Source organism: Seriola aureovittata, chromosome 14, assembly GCF_021018895.1.
Source record: "Seriola aureovittata isolate HTS-2021-v1 ecotype China chromosome 14, ASM2101889v1, whole genome shotgun sequence".
In the NCBI taxonomy this organism is placed as follows: domain Eukaryota; kingdom Metazoa; phylum Chordata; class Actinopteri; order Carangiformes; family Carangidae; genus Seriola; species Seriola aureovittata.
The window spans coordinates 21,521,979-21,538,849 of NC_079377.1; the positions used below are offsets into that span (position 1 = coordinate 21,521,979).

Consider the following 16,871-nt stretch of genomic DNA (forward strand, 5'->3'; position numbering starts at 1 on the left):
TCTGGCTGCTTATGGTTTTGGGCCTGCAGGAATAACACTGACAAAAAAGGCTCAGCTCAGCAGTTTGTGTGTGTATGTGTGTATATCTATCAGTATTTCTGTTTGTGTATGTGTGTGTGTTTGTGTATGTTTATGTGTGTGTGTATGTGTATGTGTATGTGTGTGTTGCATGTATGTATGTTAGACATATGTATTTTCTCTGTAGCTGTCCGCTGACTCTGTGTGTTGACTTTTAAATGTATATGGTGCATGTGTGTAATTCAGAGAGTCTGTCCCTCAGGTGGCATGGGTTAAAGCACACTCCTGTCTTTATTAATACCCCTCTGCCCCCCTCCATGCTGGCTTGGACCCCCCAGCCCACCTTCCTGCATCCTCCTCCCTCACAGGGTCTTATCTAAACTGTGGCGCTGGCAGACGGGACAGGCCACTGGCTGATAGCGATTGTTTATCCCATGGTGCGAAATTGCTGATCTGTCTTCTGCTTTTCCCTGACAGCAAGATGTTCATCTCTCTCTCTCTCTCTCTCTCTCTCTTTCACCCCACAGATACAGATATTGGCACCTATCAGTACTACGATAAAGGAGAGCCAGGTAAATAGTGTTTATATTGGATGTCTGTTTGTGTTTAAGATAAGTTGCATTTGTCTTGTTTTTGGAATGTATGGGATTTCCTTATATATGAAGAAGGGCTTTTTGCCTCCTCCTGTGCTCACGTAAGCGGCAAACACACACACACAATCACACACACACACACACATACATACAGATTATTGGTCCTGCGTATTTTGGTGTCTTACACCCGTTAACCACACATATACTTTTCCACACAGAGGCTATTAGTATGTGGGATTTACACCCTAAAACCTTTATATACACATGCACATACCACACACACACACACACACACACACACACACACACACACACACACACACACATACACCCAGGTTATTAGGCCTCCGTGGTTCTATCTCTTACACTCCCAGTGTTCCTGTTGACCCGGGGTCCTGCCACACAGCGATAGGAAAACTAAACTGTTGACTTTCTCCTAGATCACATAGCAAGAGGCCCCATGTAGTCCAGCCTCATATTGCCTCAGGCCAGGAGGCTTCCCCTACCATCAGGAAGTGCTCAAATCACTCACCCACAGTCCCAGCAGTAGGGATAGGCTGTCTCATCATTTGTTTTTGTGTGTGTGTGTGTGTGTGTGTGTGTGTGTGTGTGTGTGTGTGTGTGTGTGTGTGTGTGTGTGTGTGTGTGTGTGTGTGTGTGTGTGTGTGTGTGTGTGTGTGTGTGTGTGTGTGTGTGTGTGTGTGTAGTCGTTTTTATTTGTATGAAAATGATGCATCTTGCAGGTATTTTTGAATTTACACTGAGTGACCTGTCGAGGTTTCGCTTCATAGTACACACCCTCAAAATTAGACTCTGTAGTGTGTAATGCATATTCTACACTACCACTGGATACTGTTCAGTACAGAGAGTGGAGCACATACCGCACACTAGTGTGACTGAACTTTCACGTGCACATGCCGGTGGATGGAAACACACTTATATGATGCGTTTACCGTAGTGCACAAAGCCCATCTTGCTGTTCTTTCTCTCTTCTTAAAGACATGTACTAAGTCTATCTTTGTTTTCATTTCTCTCCTTTCCTCCTTCAATTTTGTTTATTTTTTAGTCTCCTGCCATCTGCATTTCTTCCCCTTTGTTACTACGCCTGTCTCATGTTTCTGCCTTTCATTGATTTCCTTCTCTTTGTCTCAGTTTTGTCTCTCTCCATGTATATTTAGTTCTTTCTCACTTTGTGTACCGTATGTCTCTCTGCCTCTTCCTCTCTCTCTCTCTCATCATGGGGTTCTCTCCCTTCTCTCTCATCTGAGAAGCTGCCTTCTCTTTCATTCCAATGTTCAGTGGGGAGACGATGCTCTCTCTCCAAATCCTTTCATTTGGAGGATTACTAAAGTGTGGCTTGATATCAGAGTGGAGGGAGGAGAGGGGGAGGAGGGGTGAGACGGAGCAGAATCACCATCCAAAAGTATCACAACATTTTCACAGGGCGGTGTAACGATAGCTTAGGTCATGATTCGACTGCATATATAGTAGATTACATTAGATTAGGTTAAAATTTGCTCGTTTGATATTTTGTAGGGGCGCTGTGGCATTCGACTTGAACAAATGTTGAAAAAGTGGGCGTGTGTTCAGCCAGACTGTGAGAAAAGTACATTTCATAACTAGAATGCCACTCAGTAGAGCGCATACCTCCGCCAAAGCCCAACATTTCCCTGCACCAGATCTGGATTATTATCTGAATCAGCCCCAGATTGTACTAACTCATAAATCTCACCACATCATAATTATGTCCATACATTATTTCCTGAAAGATTTATGAAAATGTCTAAAAAAAAATCCCTCTTAAATTTAAGGAAAGTGATTAAAAAAAAAAAAAAAAAACCCTGGATCCGTTCCTTTGACTAGATGCGCACCAGAAATGAATAGGTTCTTCCCTGACCCACGTCCCATCCCTCCACCAAGTTAGGTACAAATATAGCATCTATCTTTCAATACTTGAAAACATAACCTCCTTGCTGCCTTAATGTTTTGCCTCTTATTACACAATGGTCTCACAAAAAAGCCTCTAAAAACCTGCCTTCAAATCTTTATTATTTCTCTATAGTCATGACTAAATAAGCAACAATAACAAAAAACTGTGAGCTAAAGAAGTAGTAGTAGTAGTAGTAGTAGTAAGAAGCTGATTCTGAAAATATCTAAGCTATTTAAGCTGAAGTCAGTGTTTTGTTCCAGTTTATTAGGTACACCTAGCTAAAACTAATGCAGTCTAATACAATACATCTTTGCCTCATAAGGGTTGTGACGTTCAGTTTTTGTTGTTTGTGGTGCTTTTGAATTGTATTGCATCAGACTGGTAGGTGTTGCAGCCTTCGTGATGTTGGGACTCATTTAAGGACTGCTGCATTAGACTGCGTTGGTTTTAGCTAAGTGTACCTAATAAACTGGTGACTGGGAGTATGTGTGTGATGTTGCTCTTGCTTTGACATTCACACGATCATTTGGAAGATGTCAAAACACAGACAACAGTCATACACCGCTCTGAAAAAGTTAAATGACAGTTCCGCTTCTCCCCACTAGAGGGAGACCTAGGCTCATTGGAGCGACTCCGGGGGTACCCCTGCTGCCAACCCCCCCTACCCAACCTTCCCCACCCAGCCCCAGAGCAGGTGCCCATGTCTGGTCCTGTCTGGCCCCTCACCCCCTTATCTGATTAATACTACTAATCCTAGAGGTGTTCCTGCCTGCCAGAGAGGCCGGCCACCAGACTGGCCACTTTCTTGCTCACAGTGACCGGGCCATGAGGCGCTGCTCTGGGGTTGCAGTCTGCCAACACAGCCCCTTGGAGCTAAGGGGATGTTTGAGCTCCAGCTTAGTTTTCTGTTCCTCTTTATCTAAATCATATAGAGACTAGAATCATTAATCCTCACACCATGCTCTTGTCATACGTTGTATAATCAAACCCTTCATTTGGCCTCTTTATTGTTCCCAGCCATTTCCTTGGAGCATCACTACTACAATGAGAAACTCCAGTTCAGTGAAGGTGAGTTTCCAACAGAGACATCAGAGTGATTGAGACAATTCTATTCTTCATATCCACCCGAGTGTGTGTGTGTGTGTGTGTGTGGGTGCTGGTGTGTGTGTTTGGGTCCTGCTCATCTCACCAGTGGATGTACATCTTCCAGAAATCTCCATCCTAGTCAGTCCACTGTCTTACTTCCTCTATTCTCTCTCTCTCCCTCCCTCTCTCTCTTCCCCTTGCTCTCTCTGCTTTTCACCCAGTAGTGGAATACAAACACCCTTATCAGGAGACGAACACTCATCCCCCTGCCCTCCCCTCCCTCCCCTCTCCCCTGACCCCCCCCCACCACCACCCTCCACCCTCCACCCTCCCCACTCTCATTTGCATGCATCTATTTACCTCCTCTTCCCACTCATTCTTAATAGAGAACCACACTCCTTAATGGTTCGTTTCAGTAAAGATGAAAAGGGAGACTGTAAAATAAACAGAGGAGAGTGATTGCACCACATTGAAAACAGTAGATTCTTCTTCGTCTTCCCTTTTTATTTTTTTCTTCCCACTGAACTTCATGTATATGCGTGGGGCAGAAGCAGATGCACATATTCAATTAGCTGTTTTTTTTTGTTTTTTTCCCCCCACATCCTTCCCTCCCTGTGTTTAACCACTAGAGATGGAGGGGAAAAGGGAGGGCTGGGAAATTAAAATGAAGGGGCCTTGGTGTGGTACGTGTTGAGATATGTGCTGCTAACTGTGAGGTTGCATTTGGGAGATAACTCAAGAGCGCCAAAAGTCCTCACGATTAAATATTTGCTTCTCCTCCAGGACTACGCAGTGTTTTGAAGGGACATTTTGCTTTCAGTTGAATATTCTCACTCCTTAGGTGCAGCTACATCAATCTGTGAGCAGCAGGCTTAAGACTTTCTTTGCTTTGGGGACACAGCAGTCACAAATGTAAAGCTTGTAACTTCGTCGATGTCGTTTATGAATCCTAAATTTCTACAGTCGTAGTTTTTTTTTGTTGCAGCAAATGGATTTGCGTTCCATGATCTTTTTTTACATTTATGATGTTGTTTAACTTCTTGGTCACAAGCACGTTCTGTAATTGTACGGTTGACATTTTGGGCAGGAAGTAGATAAGAGCTCCCCGCCGCCATATTAGATGTGTTAAGTTTTGATCATTTCATTAAACTCACCCATAAATGTCTAAATAACCAGGTTCCTCAGTGACCTAGTGGTTCAGAAACACAGGGTGCATCTGTGGGCGGGGGGGAACCTTAAGGTGCCCTTTTCGTAAATCCTCATCTTTATGTTTGGGGGAAACAATATGTTGAATCCAGAGAATTTAACACAGATCATTTAAACTCAAGCTGAAGTCATGAATGAGCTGGTTGTTGTCGTTGAGTTTTATGTTGTGTTTTGTGCTTTTCCTATGACTTGAACAATTGATTGATTATCAGAAATTTTCTTTTGATTGACCGGTTGATTAATAAACTAACTAATACTTATCAGGACTCAGGATTTGTTTCTGCAGTCAAAACGGAGCTAAAGGTCTTGAGTTCTTAAAAAGGTTCCTATTAAACGTGAACTCATTATTCTGTTTATATTTATGAACACATTCAGCGTTGCATTTTGCCTCATGTACCTGCGTCTCTTCATTCCACCTGACCTTGTTGACCACCTTTTATTCCCCATTCTCCCCTCCTTCACACTTAGATCTCAACCCAGATATAAAGTTCAACCCTTTTTTCCCTTTCCGGGCTCCTGAATTCCCATGAGTACCTTTTTTTAAAAAAAAAAGATTTCTCCTGTGTCCATGTTTAAAAGTTCAAGTCACATGATCCTCTGATTCTTCTCCTGTTTTTCCTCCATAGCTCGAGGCTATTCGTGGACCCCCAGGAACCGCCGACCAGAGAAGCTACGTGATTCGCTGAAGGAGCTTGAGGTACCCGCCTACTCCGTTCAACCTCACCCCACCCACCCACCGTCCCACCATCCCTCCCGGCCTCCCCCCCATCTTCTTCCTCCCTCTGGGGATTTTCGGAGTTTTCCCTTTCCGAAACGGCCGATTGATTAACAAATAGGGGCATTCTCTCTCTTTTCTCCCTCTCCCTTCACTCTCCCTGTCGTTCCCGTTTGTTCTCCTCTCTCCCTCTCCTCTCTCATCACCTCTCTTTAGGCCGAGCTCTGTCATCGAGGGGGATATTTGAGGGGATCAGGGGGCTGCAGGCTGCCCCCTCATCCCTTCTCTTCCTCCCTCCTTCTCTTCCTCCTCCTTCCCTTCCTCTCCCTTCATTCATCCCCCTCTTCCTCCGCCCTTTCCTCCCCCTCTCTTCCCCTCTGTACTTGTGGCAGTACAGACCTAGCTTTGTTTGCTGGAACCTGTCTGTGGCTGTTACACACACACACACGCACACACACACACACACACACACACACACACACACACTCCACCCATCCACCTCCCTCCTCTCACCCGTAACCATTGTCTGAAACTAGAAACACCCCAGCTCACCTCCACAACCCACCCTCCTCCTCCCTCTCCGTCCCTCTCTCCTCCCATCCAATCACCCCAGCTGGGTTTGGAATGTGGCAGGAATGACCGACCGTACACACACACACACACACACACACACACACACACACACAAACACACACACTCACACACATGCACACAAGCAGTCCTTACCTGCATCCTCTTTCAACTCTCTCCCACCCCTACGTGAGCAGGAACTGCTGCAGTGGCCACCTGTGGCGGCAAGTGTCCAGTACTGTCTACCACCAGGATTATTAATGCCAGTATGAGCGACATTGTTATTACAAAAAGATGGAAACTTACTGAATTGTTACACAAAATTTCACAGTTTCATAACTTCAGTAGAGGCAAGAGGTTATCATTTTTTCTGCTCTATTTCCAAACATGAAATATAGGTTTTCCGTATTTATTGGCAGGTTTAAACCCAATTCTATGTTTCTCCGAGCTTCATCTGGTTTGTGTTTTTGTGTTTGGGTGGTTGGACTCCAGTACACCTCTGTTTGTTCTTTTTCTCTCACTCTCTCTCTCTGTCTTTCACTCTGTTTATCCACCGTGCTCATTCAGGAACTGTTGCAGACCAACACCTGTGTTCACACCAGATGGAGAAACAAGCACTGCTGCCAGGTACACACCCTCCTCAGCCCACCACCTTCTGTACACGCACACACATAAACACACACACACACACACACACACACACACACACACACACACACACACACACACACTTCTTTCCAGGTTCAGGTAGTGGCAGAAGCTGAATGTACGTGGTCTGTCCAAACCAGGCCATTTCAAGCTAATAGGAAACATCTAAAACACTGTCAGCATAATTATAATGTGAGACTTTTGATCCTTTTAGGCTAATTCTCTTGTTGCTCGTCCAGGTAAAAACAAGCCTCCCTTTCTGGACGTGTAATGACGTGTAATGTTTGATATAATGGTTGCTTGGTATAAAATTGCCGCATGTCTTATGCCAAAGCAAGCTCATTTCTTTAACCAAACGTTGGAGGTCATTGAATAGTGACTAACTCTGTTATTCAAGTCAGTCTGAGAACCCTGCTAAAGGCTGGTACAGTCGAATCAGTTTAATTTATGTAGCACAAGATCATGAATTTGCCTCAGTGGGTTTCGCAGTCTGTACAGTACATGACTCTCTCTACCCTTAGACCCTCTATTCAGATAAGAAAAAAGATTGTAAGAAGTCCCTGGAAGAGCAACAGAGGTGGGATCCTTCTTCCAGGACGGACAGACACGCAATCGATGGTGTGTGTCCACAGAACAGAGCAAAGTTACAATATGGAAAATCAGGAGGACAGCACTGGGTGATCCTACTGGCCATTTCCTACTCACCCACAGTCCGACAGACGCCGTGTTTGTGTGTCTGAATGCAGTTTTAAGGACAAAGGACACGTAGTTTGTGTTTCAGTGACAGTCTGAATATTCGGTTTGAGCTTTCACTACTTTTACACAGGTGAAATAAGAAAACTGTGTGTGTGTGTGTGTGTGTGTGTGTGTGTGTGTGTGTTTACCCTGCAGTTGATGCTGAGCAGTGGAGTACTGGTGACCCTGACCCTAAGTGGACCTCAACTTGAACAAGTCTGTGTTGACCGCACATTAGTGGGCCGACTGCCAGCCAACACCATCACTGATGGTTAGTTACACACACACACACACACACACACACACACACACTCTCTCTCTCTATAAATGAATTCCTACTAATGTGGTTGGTCAAGCGTTTATTTGTTTAAAAATATTTTTTACTCTTTAATTCAACACTGGTACCCAGTGCATGAAAGCCTTGAGACATCTCTGACTGTGATGTTGGTTACCTTGGTGCCACTGATGCTCATTAGTGCTGTTGCATAACCAACATGCATATTATGGCATTAAAAGTTTTCCCCTGTATTTTTGGGATTTTTTTCATTCACTGAATGAAATCATGATTTGAATATTCCGGAGGTTCACTCTGGTTTAAGCAGATTTAAGGACACAAACATCAGTGTTTCCCCCACATGGCTGGGCTACCTATCTCTGCACACAGCCACACACACACACACACACAAACAAACAGAGACATTTGTATTCAAATGTTCAGTATTTTTAAACCAACAAAACAATCTACCACACACACACACACACACACACACACACACACACAACACACACACACACACATACATACATACATGCATGTCACATTGTCAGCACTGTCTGTGTGCTTACACCTGCTCACCACATATGGAGCTTGACATGTACCACACACACACACACACACGCCACTCTCCTCACCACTTTGTCACACAAACACTCTCTCACACACACACACACACACACGCACGCCGCCCTGCTCACATGGCAGGTGCCACAGGTGAGCGTGGCGACTCTGCTAGCTAATTGCGGGCAAATCCTTTTGTGCTGTGTGTGTCCAGGGGCCTTCCCTTAAGAGCATCCATCAGTGTTTTTCCTCCATCGTGCGTTCCTCCAGGGAGCACCGCCCCCCTCGCGCTGCGCTCTCTCGCTCTGCAGACCTGGCAGGAGAGAATAAGGGGCCGTGGACACCGGCCCAAATCTGCTAATTATTTCTTTCTTTCTGTATCAATTATTTGTTCATAACACCACCCTCCCCGCTTCCGCCCAGGGTCTCCAGACACCTGATAAAGCCCCCGTAGTGCACACACTCACATACTCTCTCACGTACACACATACAGACGTACACACACTTGTTCTCACACAAATACATATGTAATTACAAACGCACAGACTTTTTTTTTTTTTTTATGTAGACGAACAAGCACTTACAGTATGTCCACACTCACATTTACAGGCATACACTGGAGCACACATGCACACACCCACACACAATGACACACACTGAGGTACACACATACACACCCACACACACCCAAGAACACATACACCCACTCACCTCCCGCTGCGCTCCATTCAAAGCCTCAGAGGCACTAATTATTAGAGTAATGGTTGTGAGAGGGTGGGTTCCGGGGATTGTGTGTGTGTGTGTGTGTGTGTGTGTATTGGGGGGGGGGGGGGCTGTTCTCACATCTGTCACTTGTTAAATTAGCCTGAGACAATTAGAGTAGAGAGCCGGACCACATCACACCGTTCACCACATTTACAACATACAATTATTGAAACAGTTCACAATTACAATCAAGGTGTGACAGGTGTAAGTGTGTGTGTGTGTGGTGTTGTGACATATGCTACTGTGTGTGACTTATTATTGTCTATATACTGTATATTTGTATAGTAACACAGCAATGTCTGATAAATTTTAAAAAAGTCAAATATGGGGCTCAAACCAACAATTATTTTTCATTTCATTTTTCCAACTAATCGATTCATCATTTTGTCTACGAAATCAGAAAGTAGTAAAAAAAACAACCATAAAACTTTCAAGATCCAAAACCAATCTCCTTCAACTGCTTGTTTTGTCCAACCAACAATTCAATACCCAAAAATATTTCATTTACAATCACATATAATAAAAAACATGTGGCAAGTTCTCTGGAAGCAGCAAATATTTGGGCATTTTCTGCTTGAAAAATGACTGAAACTAAAACTCAATTATCAAAATACTTTCACGTTCATTTTCTTTTAATCAACAAATTGTTGCAGCTCTAGTCAAATCTTAAATTAAAATGTAAGTCACTGTGTAATGACGGAGAATTAATTTTCATTTTCTGCACAGGATTTGACAAGTTTCTTAAACAAAGGGGTTGTCTGTATTTGAAAGCTGACGAAAATCCCTTTTCTGATTTGCACGGATTGAATTGAGTGTTTGGCCTGGTAGGTTTTTCGTGAGACTACAAGCAACAGCAGCCAGGTCTGCTTTTGTTTCTCGATGTGACAAAGCAGCGCTTACTGTCCGCTCTTAAACTTCGTCTCCTCAATGCCGGTTACATGCGTGTTCTTACCATGAGCTCTGATTGCATCATACAAAGCAGTAGATTACATATATTTTACACCATCAGAGTATTACCAGCTCCCTTTGGCCGATGGCTGGGCCAAGCTGCGCATATGCTCCACGATTAAGCATCCTTAAGTGATTTTTCATAGCCGGTTTCATTTACCCATGTTTAAATGTGCTTTGGTTAAGCCCATTGGCCTCTTATGTCAACATGCTGCTGAGGAGATGGCATTAAATGGATTTAGCCGACTATCTTTGTGCGTGTGTGTTTCTGTCTGTGTGTACGAGGTGAGACCGTGTACATGCTGTAACATGTGGTTGGTTTGTTTTGTGCCTGTGAATGCGAACTCACAATGTGAATTGTTGTGTGGCACTGCACATGTGTAATACGCATGTAGGCTCGCATGTGTGAATGTATATGTAGCTATTTGTGGGTAAGTATGAATGTGTACACTATGTGTAAGCGTGTCTGTGTGTAGTCTGAGGGGGTGTATCATGGTGGGTCATGAAGGTCTGGCCCTTAATGCCAAGTCAGCCACCTGGTCCCAGATTGGGCCACAGCCTGGTTTCATATCCCCTCCTTCATTTGGGAATGAATGGGATTAATCCTAATCCCGTTTATAGACACCCATAGAGATCAATACTAAACTGCATTTAACTTGATTTGTCTGTAATCTATTACAAAGACGCTTACCATTGCATTAAATGTTGTTTCGGAAAGCCATGGCAACATTAATGGCTGTATTTTGTATTGGTTTAAGCCTTGAACCAGTTTTCATTACAAATGCTTTATAATCCAACTTCAGCATAGGGACAGACTGACTCAATTGACCTGATTTAAGATGCTAGTTTTTTCTGTATTTCCAAGCGATGTTTCACTTCCCTCATGAATATTTGCATATTAATTTGAAATTTTCACACAACAGGATGATTTGAAGTGTAATCATACCAATACCCACACGTTTATAAATACACACATGCCACGGTTAATTGCCGGTTAGATTTCTAAATCTCGGGGTGCAGCCTTACTCGTTCAACTCAAAGCAGGATATCTGAGAGACATGTGTAACAACCCCCCTTCCTTTCCATTTAATTGGTTTCATAAACAGATTAATTTGAAGGAGAGGGGGGCTTAATTGCTAATCAGCGTTTCCATGCAGCTCCTGAAGAGTTGAACAGGATCAAGTTTCTACCACAAAAAGGCCTCAGAGCCTGCAGTGCGCTGACAGGAGGGGAAGAGAGAGGAGAACAGGAGACGAAGGAGATACAAAGAACACAGGAGGCAGTGGAGAAGAGAAGAGAGGATGAGGAAAGGTGGAAGGAGGAGACCGGGAAACTAGACGGAGAGAAAAGTAAGGGACGAGAGAGGGAAAGAAAAGACGAGGAAGAAGAAAGAACGGAAAGAAACTAACTTCTCTCCTCCTACTCCAAACTAATCAACATGAAATTATACAATATAAGATGGATATTGATAAATGGAAGTGTAGTATGATGAAGTGATAACACAGAGGAGAACATCTAGAAAGTTAGTTGTTTCCCAGGCATCCAAAGAGCAACATATAGATTCACAAACACACTAGACACAGTGTCTACAAGACTTCATGCAAACAGCAGAGGGAGGGTGAAAGACTTAAACTTGGCATCACATTTCTTCAGCTATGTTCTTATCAAGCCATCAAGTTGAATTTTAATGTTTCCTTCAGTTGGGGGGGAAGTCACAAGGCCAAATGACAGAAACATCTCTGCAACGTTATCTGACTAAGTGGAAGAATCTTCTTAATTTCACCCACGATGAAGAGCCTTTATCATGATCTTACACTGTATATGCTGTACAGTATATTCTGCACAAGAAGGCTGAATCTTTATCAGTTATCCAGTGACAGCTGCACACAAAGATGGACCGCCTCCAACACGTACATTTCAAAATAAAAGTACACAATAAAAATGAAACATAGCAGCAAAACAGCAAATAAAAAGCATATAAATGTCACAAAATACCATCAAAAACATTTGTATAGATTTTAAAACCTGGGTGAGTATTAAAGATTCTAATACAGTTAAAAACTAAAAAGCTTAAGCTAAAATATTAATTTTAATTCCCTTTGGATGTAAGCCGCTGAGATAATAAATCCAGAAAGTCTCTAAGTTTACGAAATGACATTAATGTTACCCCTTGTGGCGTCCAGGATGGTCTCATCAATACCAGTAAAATCAATCGATGGAAAGAATGGCCTCTGAAAAATGTTCTTGGAAGCTAAGAGAATATAAACATGCACAAGAAAATATGGACAATATGTGAATTGTTATTCTTTATTATTAAATAATTTCCCATGTAGTCAGGGGTAGTAATCAATGCATGTATCGATGTTGTTTTATCATGATTTATGGCAGTGTTAGGAAGACGGTGGAGTTGTTCTTTGTCTTCAATCATGACATGAAGTGATATATGTGGTGATGTCATTCCCAGTGGTGCTGAGTGACAGGCTGATTCTGCTGTCCTTCCTGGAGCAGAGCCAAGTGGCTGCAGTCTACCTCCACAGAAAGAACCAGGACTCCCCAGAGAGCGGCAAGCGAACAGACAAACTCTCACCCTCTGAAATCAAGGTACAGTAGGAGTCGAAGGCATTGATGGAGCCTTCTACCGAAGGCATGAGTAATGTGATGTGTGTGTGTGTGCTCGAGTGTGTGCGTTAACGTTGGTGTTTCTAAGAGAGAGTAGAAAGTAACAGAGTCAAAAGAAGGAGGAGACCAAGAGAAAGCAGAGACAAAAAAGGTGTTAACTTGTCGTTCCAATTCACTGTCCAACTCATTTCTTCATCGTACCTGATGGCCAACATTTCCAAAATGTTTTTCTTCTATTTCACATTTAATCAGATGCTTTTTTTCTGGCTGAGATCAAGTGAAAGCTGGAAACAAGAAACACGTAGTACAAATTAGTTCTTTCAGCAGCAGCAGTACATGAATTGCCTTAATAATCATTGATTAAAAACATGTATAAAAGTTAGAATACGGTTTCCTATATAAATAATATAAAGTCGCAAACGTACTAAAGCTTTGGAAGCCGGTCTGTTTGAGATTTTGAGTTTTTGCAGGTTGAGGTACCTGCTTGGTCTTTGTTACATTATTGAGTTCTTCTTATACAAATGAGCACTTCAGACATTTCACATGTAAGGATGCAATTTTAAAGCAATATCCTTAATTGATTATCTGCCCCGTTAACAATCACAACTTATGAAACACAGGGGTCTTTTTCTATAAATTCTATGTTTGTTGTAAAATTTAAAGAGTAAATTAAGTTACTTGAATTACAAAAATGAACACAAAATAGTTCAAAATTGTGAAGCCTCCTCTCCCATCTGATAACACTCAACAACTAGCCAAACAAAATCCAAACTATTTAGCTTTGCAAAACAATGCTGCGCAACTTCATTGTAGAACATACATTAGATCAGACTCAATGCGTTGGACCTACTTTTCCTCCATTGAAAGGGAAGTAGCCTTCAATAATAAATAACCTATAATGAAGAAACATGAACAGGTTACCCAAATCTCCCCACATTACACTCCAGTTCTACTGGTTTTATGTAAGATAATAAAGACGCATAACTCATCTACATGATGGGCGGGACTTGTGCTTTGTTCACTGCTAGTACAGCTGCTGGAAACACCTTCTCAGTGACAGATGCACAAATACTGTTCTCTCTTTCATAGCTGCACGCTGTCAGAATCTATCCTAGTGCCTCTTTTCACATTTTATATTTTTACATTTATTTTCTGTGATATCCGATGTATCCGATCCATCTGGCCCAGTACAACCTACAATGGGTGTTTGTCCAATTTCTGTTAGTATGTTTGTGAACAACAGGTAGGTTCAGTGTGATCACCATGGGATTACGGCTTTTACTGTGGGATCAATGTGCCCAGGTCGCCTCTTATTCTCTACGTCTCTCCCGTTTCTGTCTATTAATCTCTCATAAAGATGTGTATAGAGAGGCAGTCTGATCTGGAGGTGTTTTGTAGGTGGTAGTAACAGGTCTGATTATGTGTTGTCCTGTTCTTCCCTCCCCGAAAACAAAACCTCACTGTGTCCTCCTTCACTAGCTGGCTAACCGCTAACCCTGGTATTATCACATTACTGCCAGGCCCTTTTGTTAAAGTGTGTGTGGGTGTGTGGGTGCATGTGCATGTTGGTGTGTATAAAGGCAATCGTTCCTGCCGTGCGTCTGTCTCCAGAAGAAATCCTGATAAGACACCGCCCCACCACCACCACCACCACCACCACCTTAACACATAGACATTCATTCAACCACCACCCCACACCTCTGTCAGTGCATGTGCATGCAACCTGCAACATACACACACGTGTGCACACGCACACTCAACTACCCATCCCCCATCACAAACACACACAGGCACATACACATCGCCCTGGTCCAGTGGGCTAAGCTGGAGAAGGGAGAGTGGGGGGCATTGAGGGGGAGGCTAAACTAATCCGGCCCACAGAAAGTGGTTTTTGATTATTGCTGACCAGCAAACGCCAGCAGAAAAAAAAAACTAGAAGAGGGAAAAGATGGGCAGGGGTGGAGGGGGTGTTCGGGGGGGTAGAGATAGAGTGTGTTATTAACCCAGTGATTTTCAGATTTTTTTTTTTCTTTCCCATTTCTAATCTGTTAGTGATCTCCCGTTCAGCTGTTTGGGGCAACTCTTTGTTCCCTTTATCATCAGATGTACTTCCATCATTTTCATTCGTCTCTGTATTTTGTGTCCAAAGCAAATTCCCCCCCCAAGGGGGCAAGAAGGGCAGACATGGACCACTGAACCTGAAATCTGCTCTACTCATACAGTACAGCTTGTCGATATACTAATTTCTGCATGTTCCTGGGCTTTTAAACCTTTTCTGTATTGAGGATTATATGTTTTTTTAATTTAATTTCTAAAGACATTCCTGTATTCCCACTTTTGACAACATACCTATTTAGTGGGATTTTGATTTTACATCTGACTGCTCTTTTCCTGGGTTTCAAATATTTATTTTGACACAAATCTCCCATTGATCTATTACAAAAAAAATTCCAATTATTCTTCCTGTTTCTCTCCTTATGTATGCTTTTTGTTTTGTCCTTCATTCATGCCTTAATTCAAGCATGATTTATTCTTCTATTCCCTGTCACCCCTCTTCGCTCTTTCTTACCCTTCTGTCCAAATCCAAACATTCTGCTTTTTCTTCATTACCACCCATTATTCATCTCTCTTCTTCCTCCTTCACCTCTGTCCTCCCTCTATCTGTCAGGTCCTCTGCACCATGACAAAGGTCATGGACGTGTGTGTGTGTGTGTGTGTGTGTGTGTGTGTGTGTGTGTGTGTGTGTGTGTGTGTGTGTGTGTGTGTGTGTGTGTGCGTGTGTGTGTTTGGGTGTGTCCTAATGTATGCATTTTAGCCATCGACTCTGGGAGCTGGTTCATTGTGTTAGTGAGTGTGACTGGAGATAAAGAGTGTATGAAAGGCCTGTATGGATATCAGGCTGCATGTGCTCGTGCCCATGTGTGTGTGTGCGTCCGTGTGTGTGTGTGTGTGTGTGTGTAGGTGTGTGTGTGTGGGTGACGAGGGAAGAGCTGTGGTGTATATGAAAGGCAAAGTCACAGTGTAAGACCTGCAATTTCACTTGCTTTAAAAAGTGCTTCTGGATAGAGCACTGTATGTTAAATGGTGTGTGTGTGTGTGTGTCTGTTTGCTCTTAGTGTGACTATAAAAGTGTGTGTTTACATGCCATTTTATGTATGTACTTGTGTGTTTGTGTGTATACATGCATGCATGCATTCATGTATGTGTGTGTGTGTGTGTTTCTGTGCGAGCGTGTGTGCCCCAAGCGCCACGAGAGCTCATTACCGTGCGTCTCTTTGTTGTGGCCTGTAGAGCGTGGCAGACCTTCCCAAAAATATGCACATCACTAAAACAACAAGCCCGACAGAACAAAACACACACAGACATTAATAATGGAAGATAAAAAACAACCTAAGACATCGACACAAACAGCATCAGGGAAGGACAGTGAGTGATGTTTGGGGCTAAAGCTGCAGAAGTTTCAGAGCCCTCAGGAGTCGAGGCAGGTCAGACAGGTGAATCCAAATGGACGAATCTTTACGACGTTCTGATAACTTCTCCTTCTTCATAGGACATTTTTTTTTTTAACCTTTGGGTGTGTCTGCCAGTGTTGATCTTTAAAGTGTCTAAATTTGAGTTTCCATGCGCAGGTGGTGTGCGCGGAGGTGAGCGGATGGGGTCGTAGGCTCCACAGACACGTGTGTCTCAACCGTCTGCAGGATGTGGCGCTCTGCTGGTGGAACCTGGATGAGCCTGGTGAGGAGCTGTGGCCCTGGACTCCCACAAACACGCACAGGAACAACCTGGTGCTGCTCAGCTGCTCACCTGCCGAAGGCCTCAAGGTAAACGTATGCGTACAGTCCAGAACGCAAGTATTTGGAGAGATGTGCATTTTTTCTTCTTCAGATTCTGTGTCTCAGCTTTCATTTCAGTTCATTCACATCAATATGGAGACAACTGTGGGAGATATAACCCTTTTAACACATAGTGCCCAAAGTTTAGGAGTTCAAAAGTAATTGGACGGTTACACATGGAGTCAGAATCATCATATTTAATATCTCCTGGAAAATCCTGCTGAAGCCTTTGACCAACAGGCATCAGCAGACATCCCTGGTGATGTTCTCCCAGACCTTCACTGCAGGTTTGTTGTTGGGTCTCTCTGCCTTTAGTCTGGTCTTCAGTTAGTGGAATGCAGCTCTCTCGGATTGGGATCGGGTGATT

At 43.2% G+C, this 16,871-nt stretch overlaps 1 protein-coding gene across 5 annotated transcripts in view; it reads left to right on the forward strand.

Annotated features, from left to right (window-relative positions):
• Positions 1 to 16,871, forward strand: part of wdpcp (WD repeat containing planar cell polarity effector) — a 78,094-nt gene that overhangs the window by 26,526 nt on the left and 34,697 nt on the right. For all 5 annotated transcript variants that reach the window (XM_056395392.1, XM_056395390.1, XM_056395391.1 and 2 more), the window contains 7 exons: positions 546 to 590; positions 3,559 to 3,609; positions 5,460 to 5,530; positions 6,686 to 6,745; positions 7,658 to 7,772; positions 12,517 to 12,653; positions 16,301 to 16,492. In XM_056395392.1, the coding sequence (XP_056251367.1) occupies positions 546 to 590; positions 3,559 to 3,609; positions 5,460 to 5,530; positions 6,686 to 6,745; positions 7,658 to 7,772; positions 12,517 to 12,653; positions 16,301 to 16,492 (671 nt within the window). The remainder of the gene's footprint in view (positions 1 to 545; positions 591 to 3,558; positions 3,610 to 5,459; positions 5,531 to 6,685; positions 6,746 to 7,657; positions 7,773 to 12,516; positions 12,654 to 16,300; positions 16,493 to 16,871) is intronic.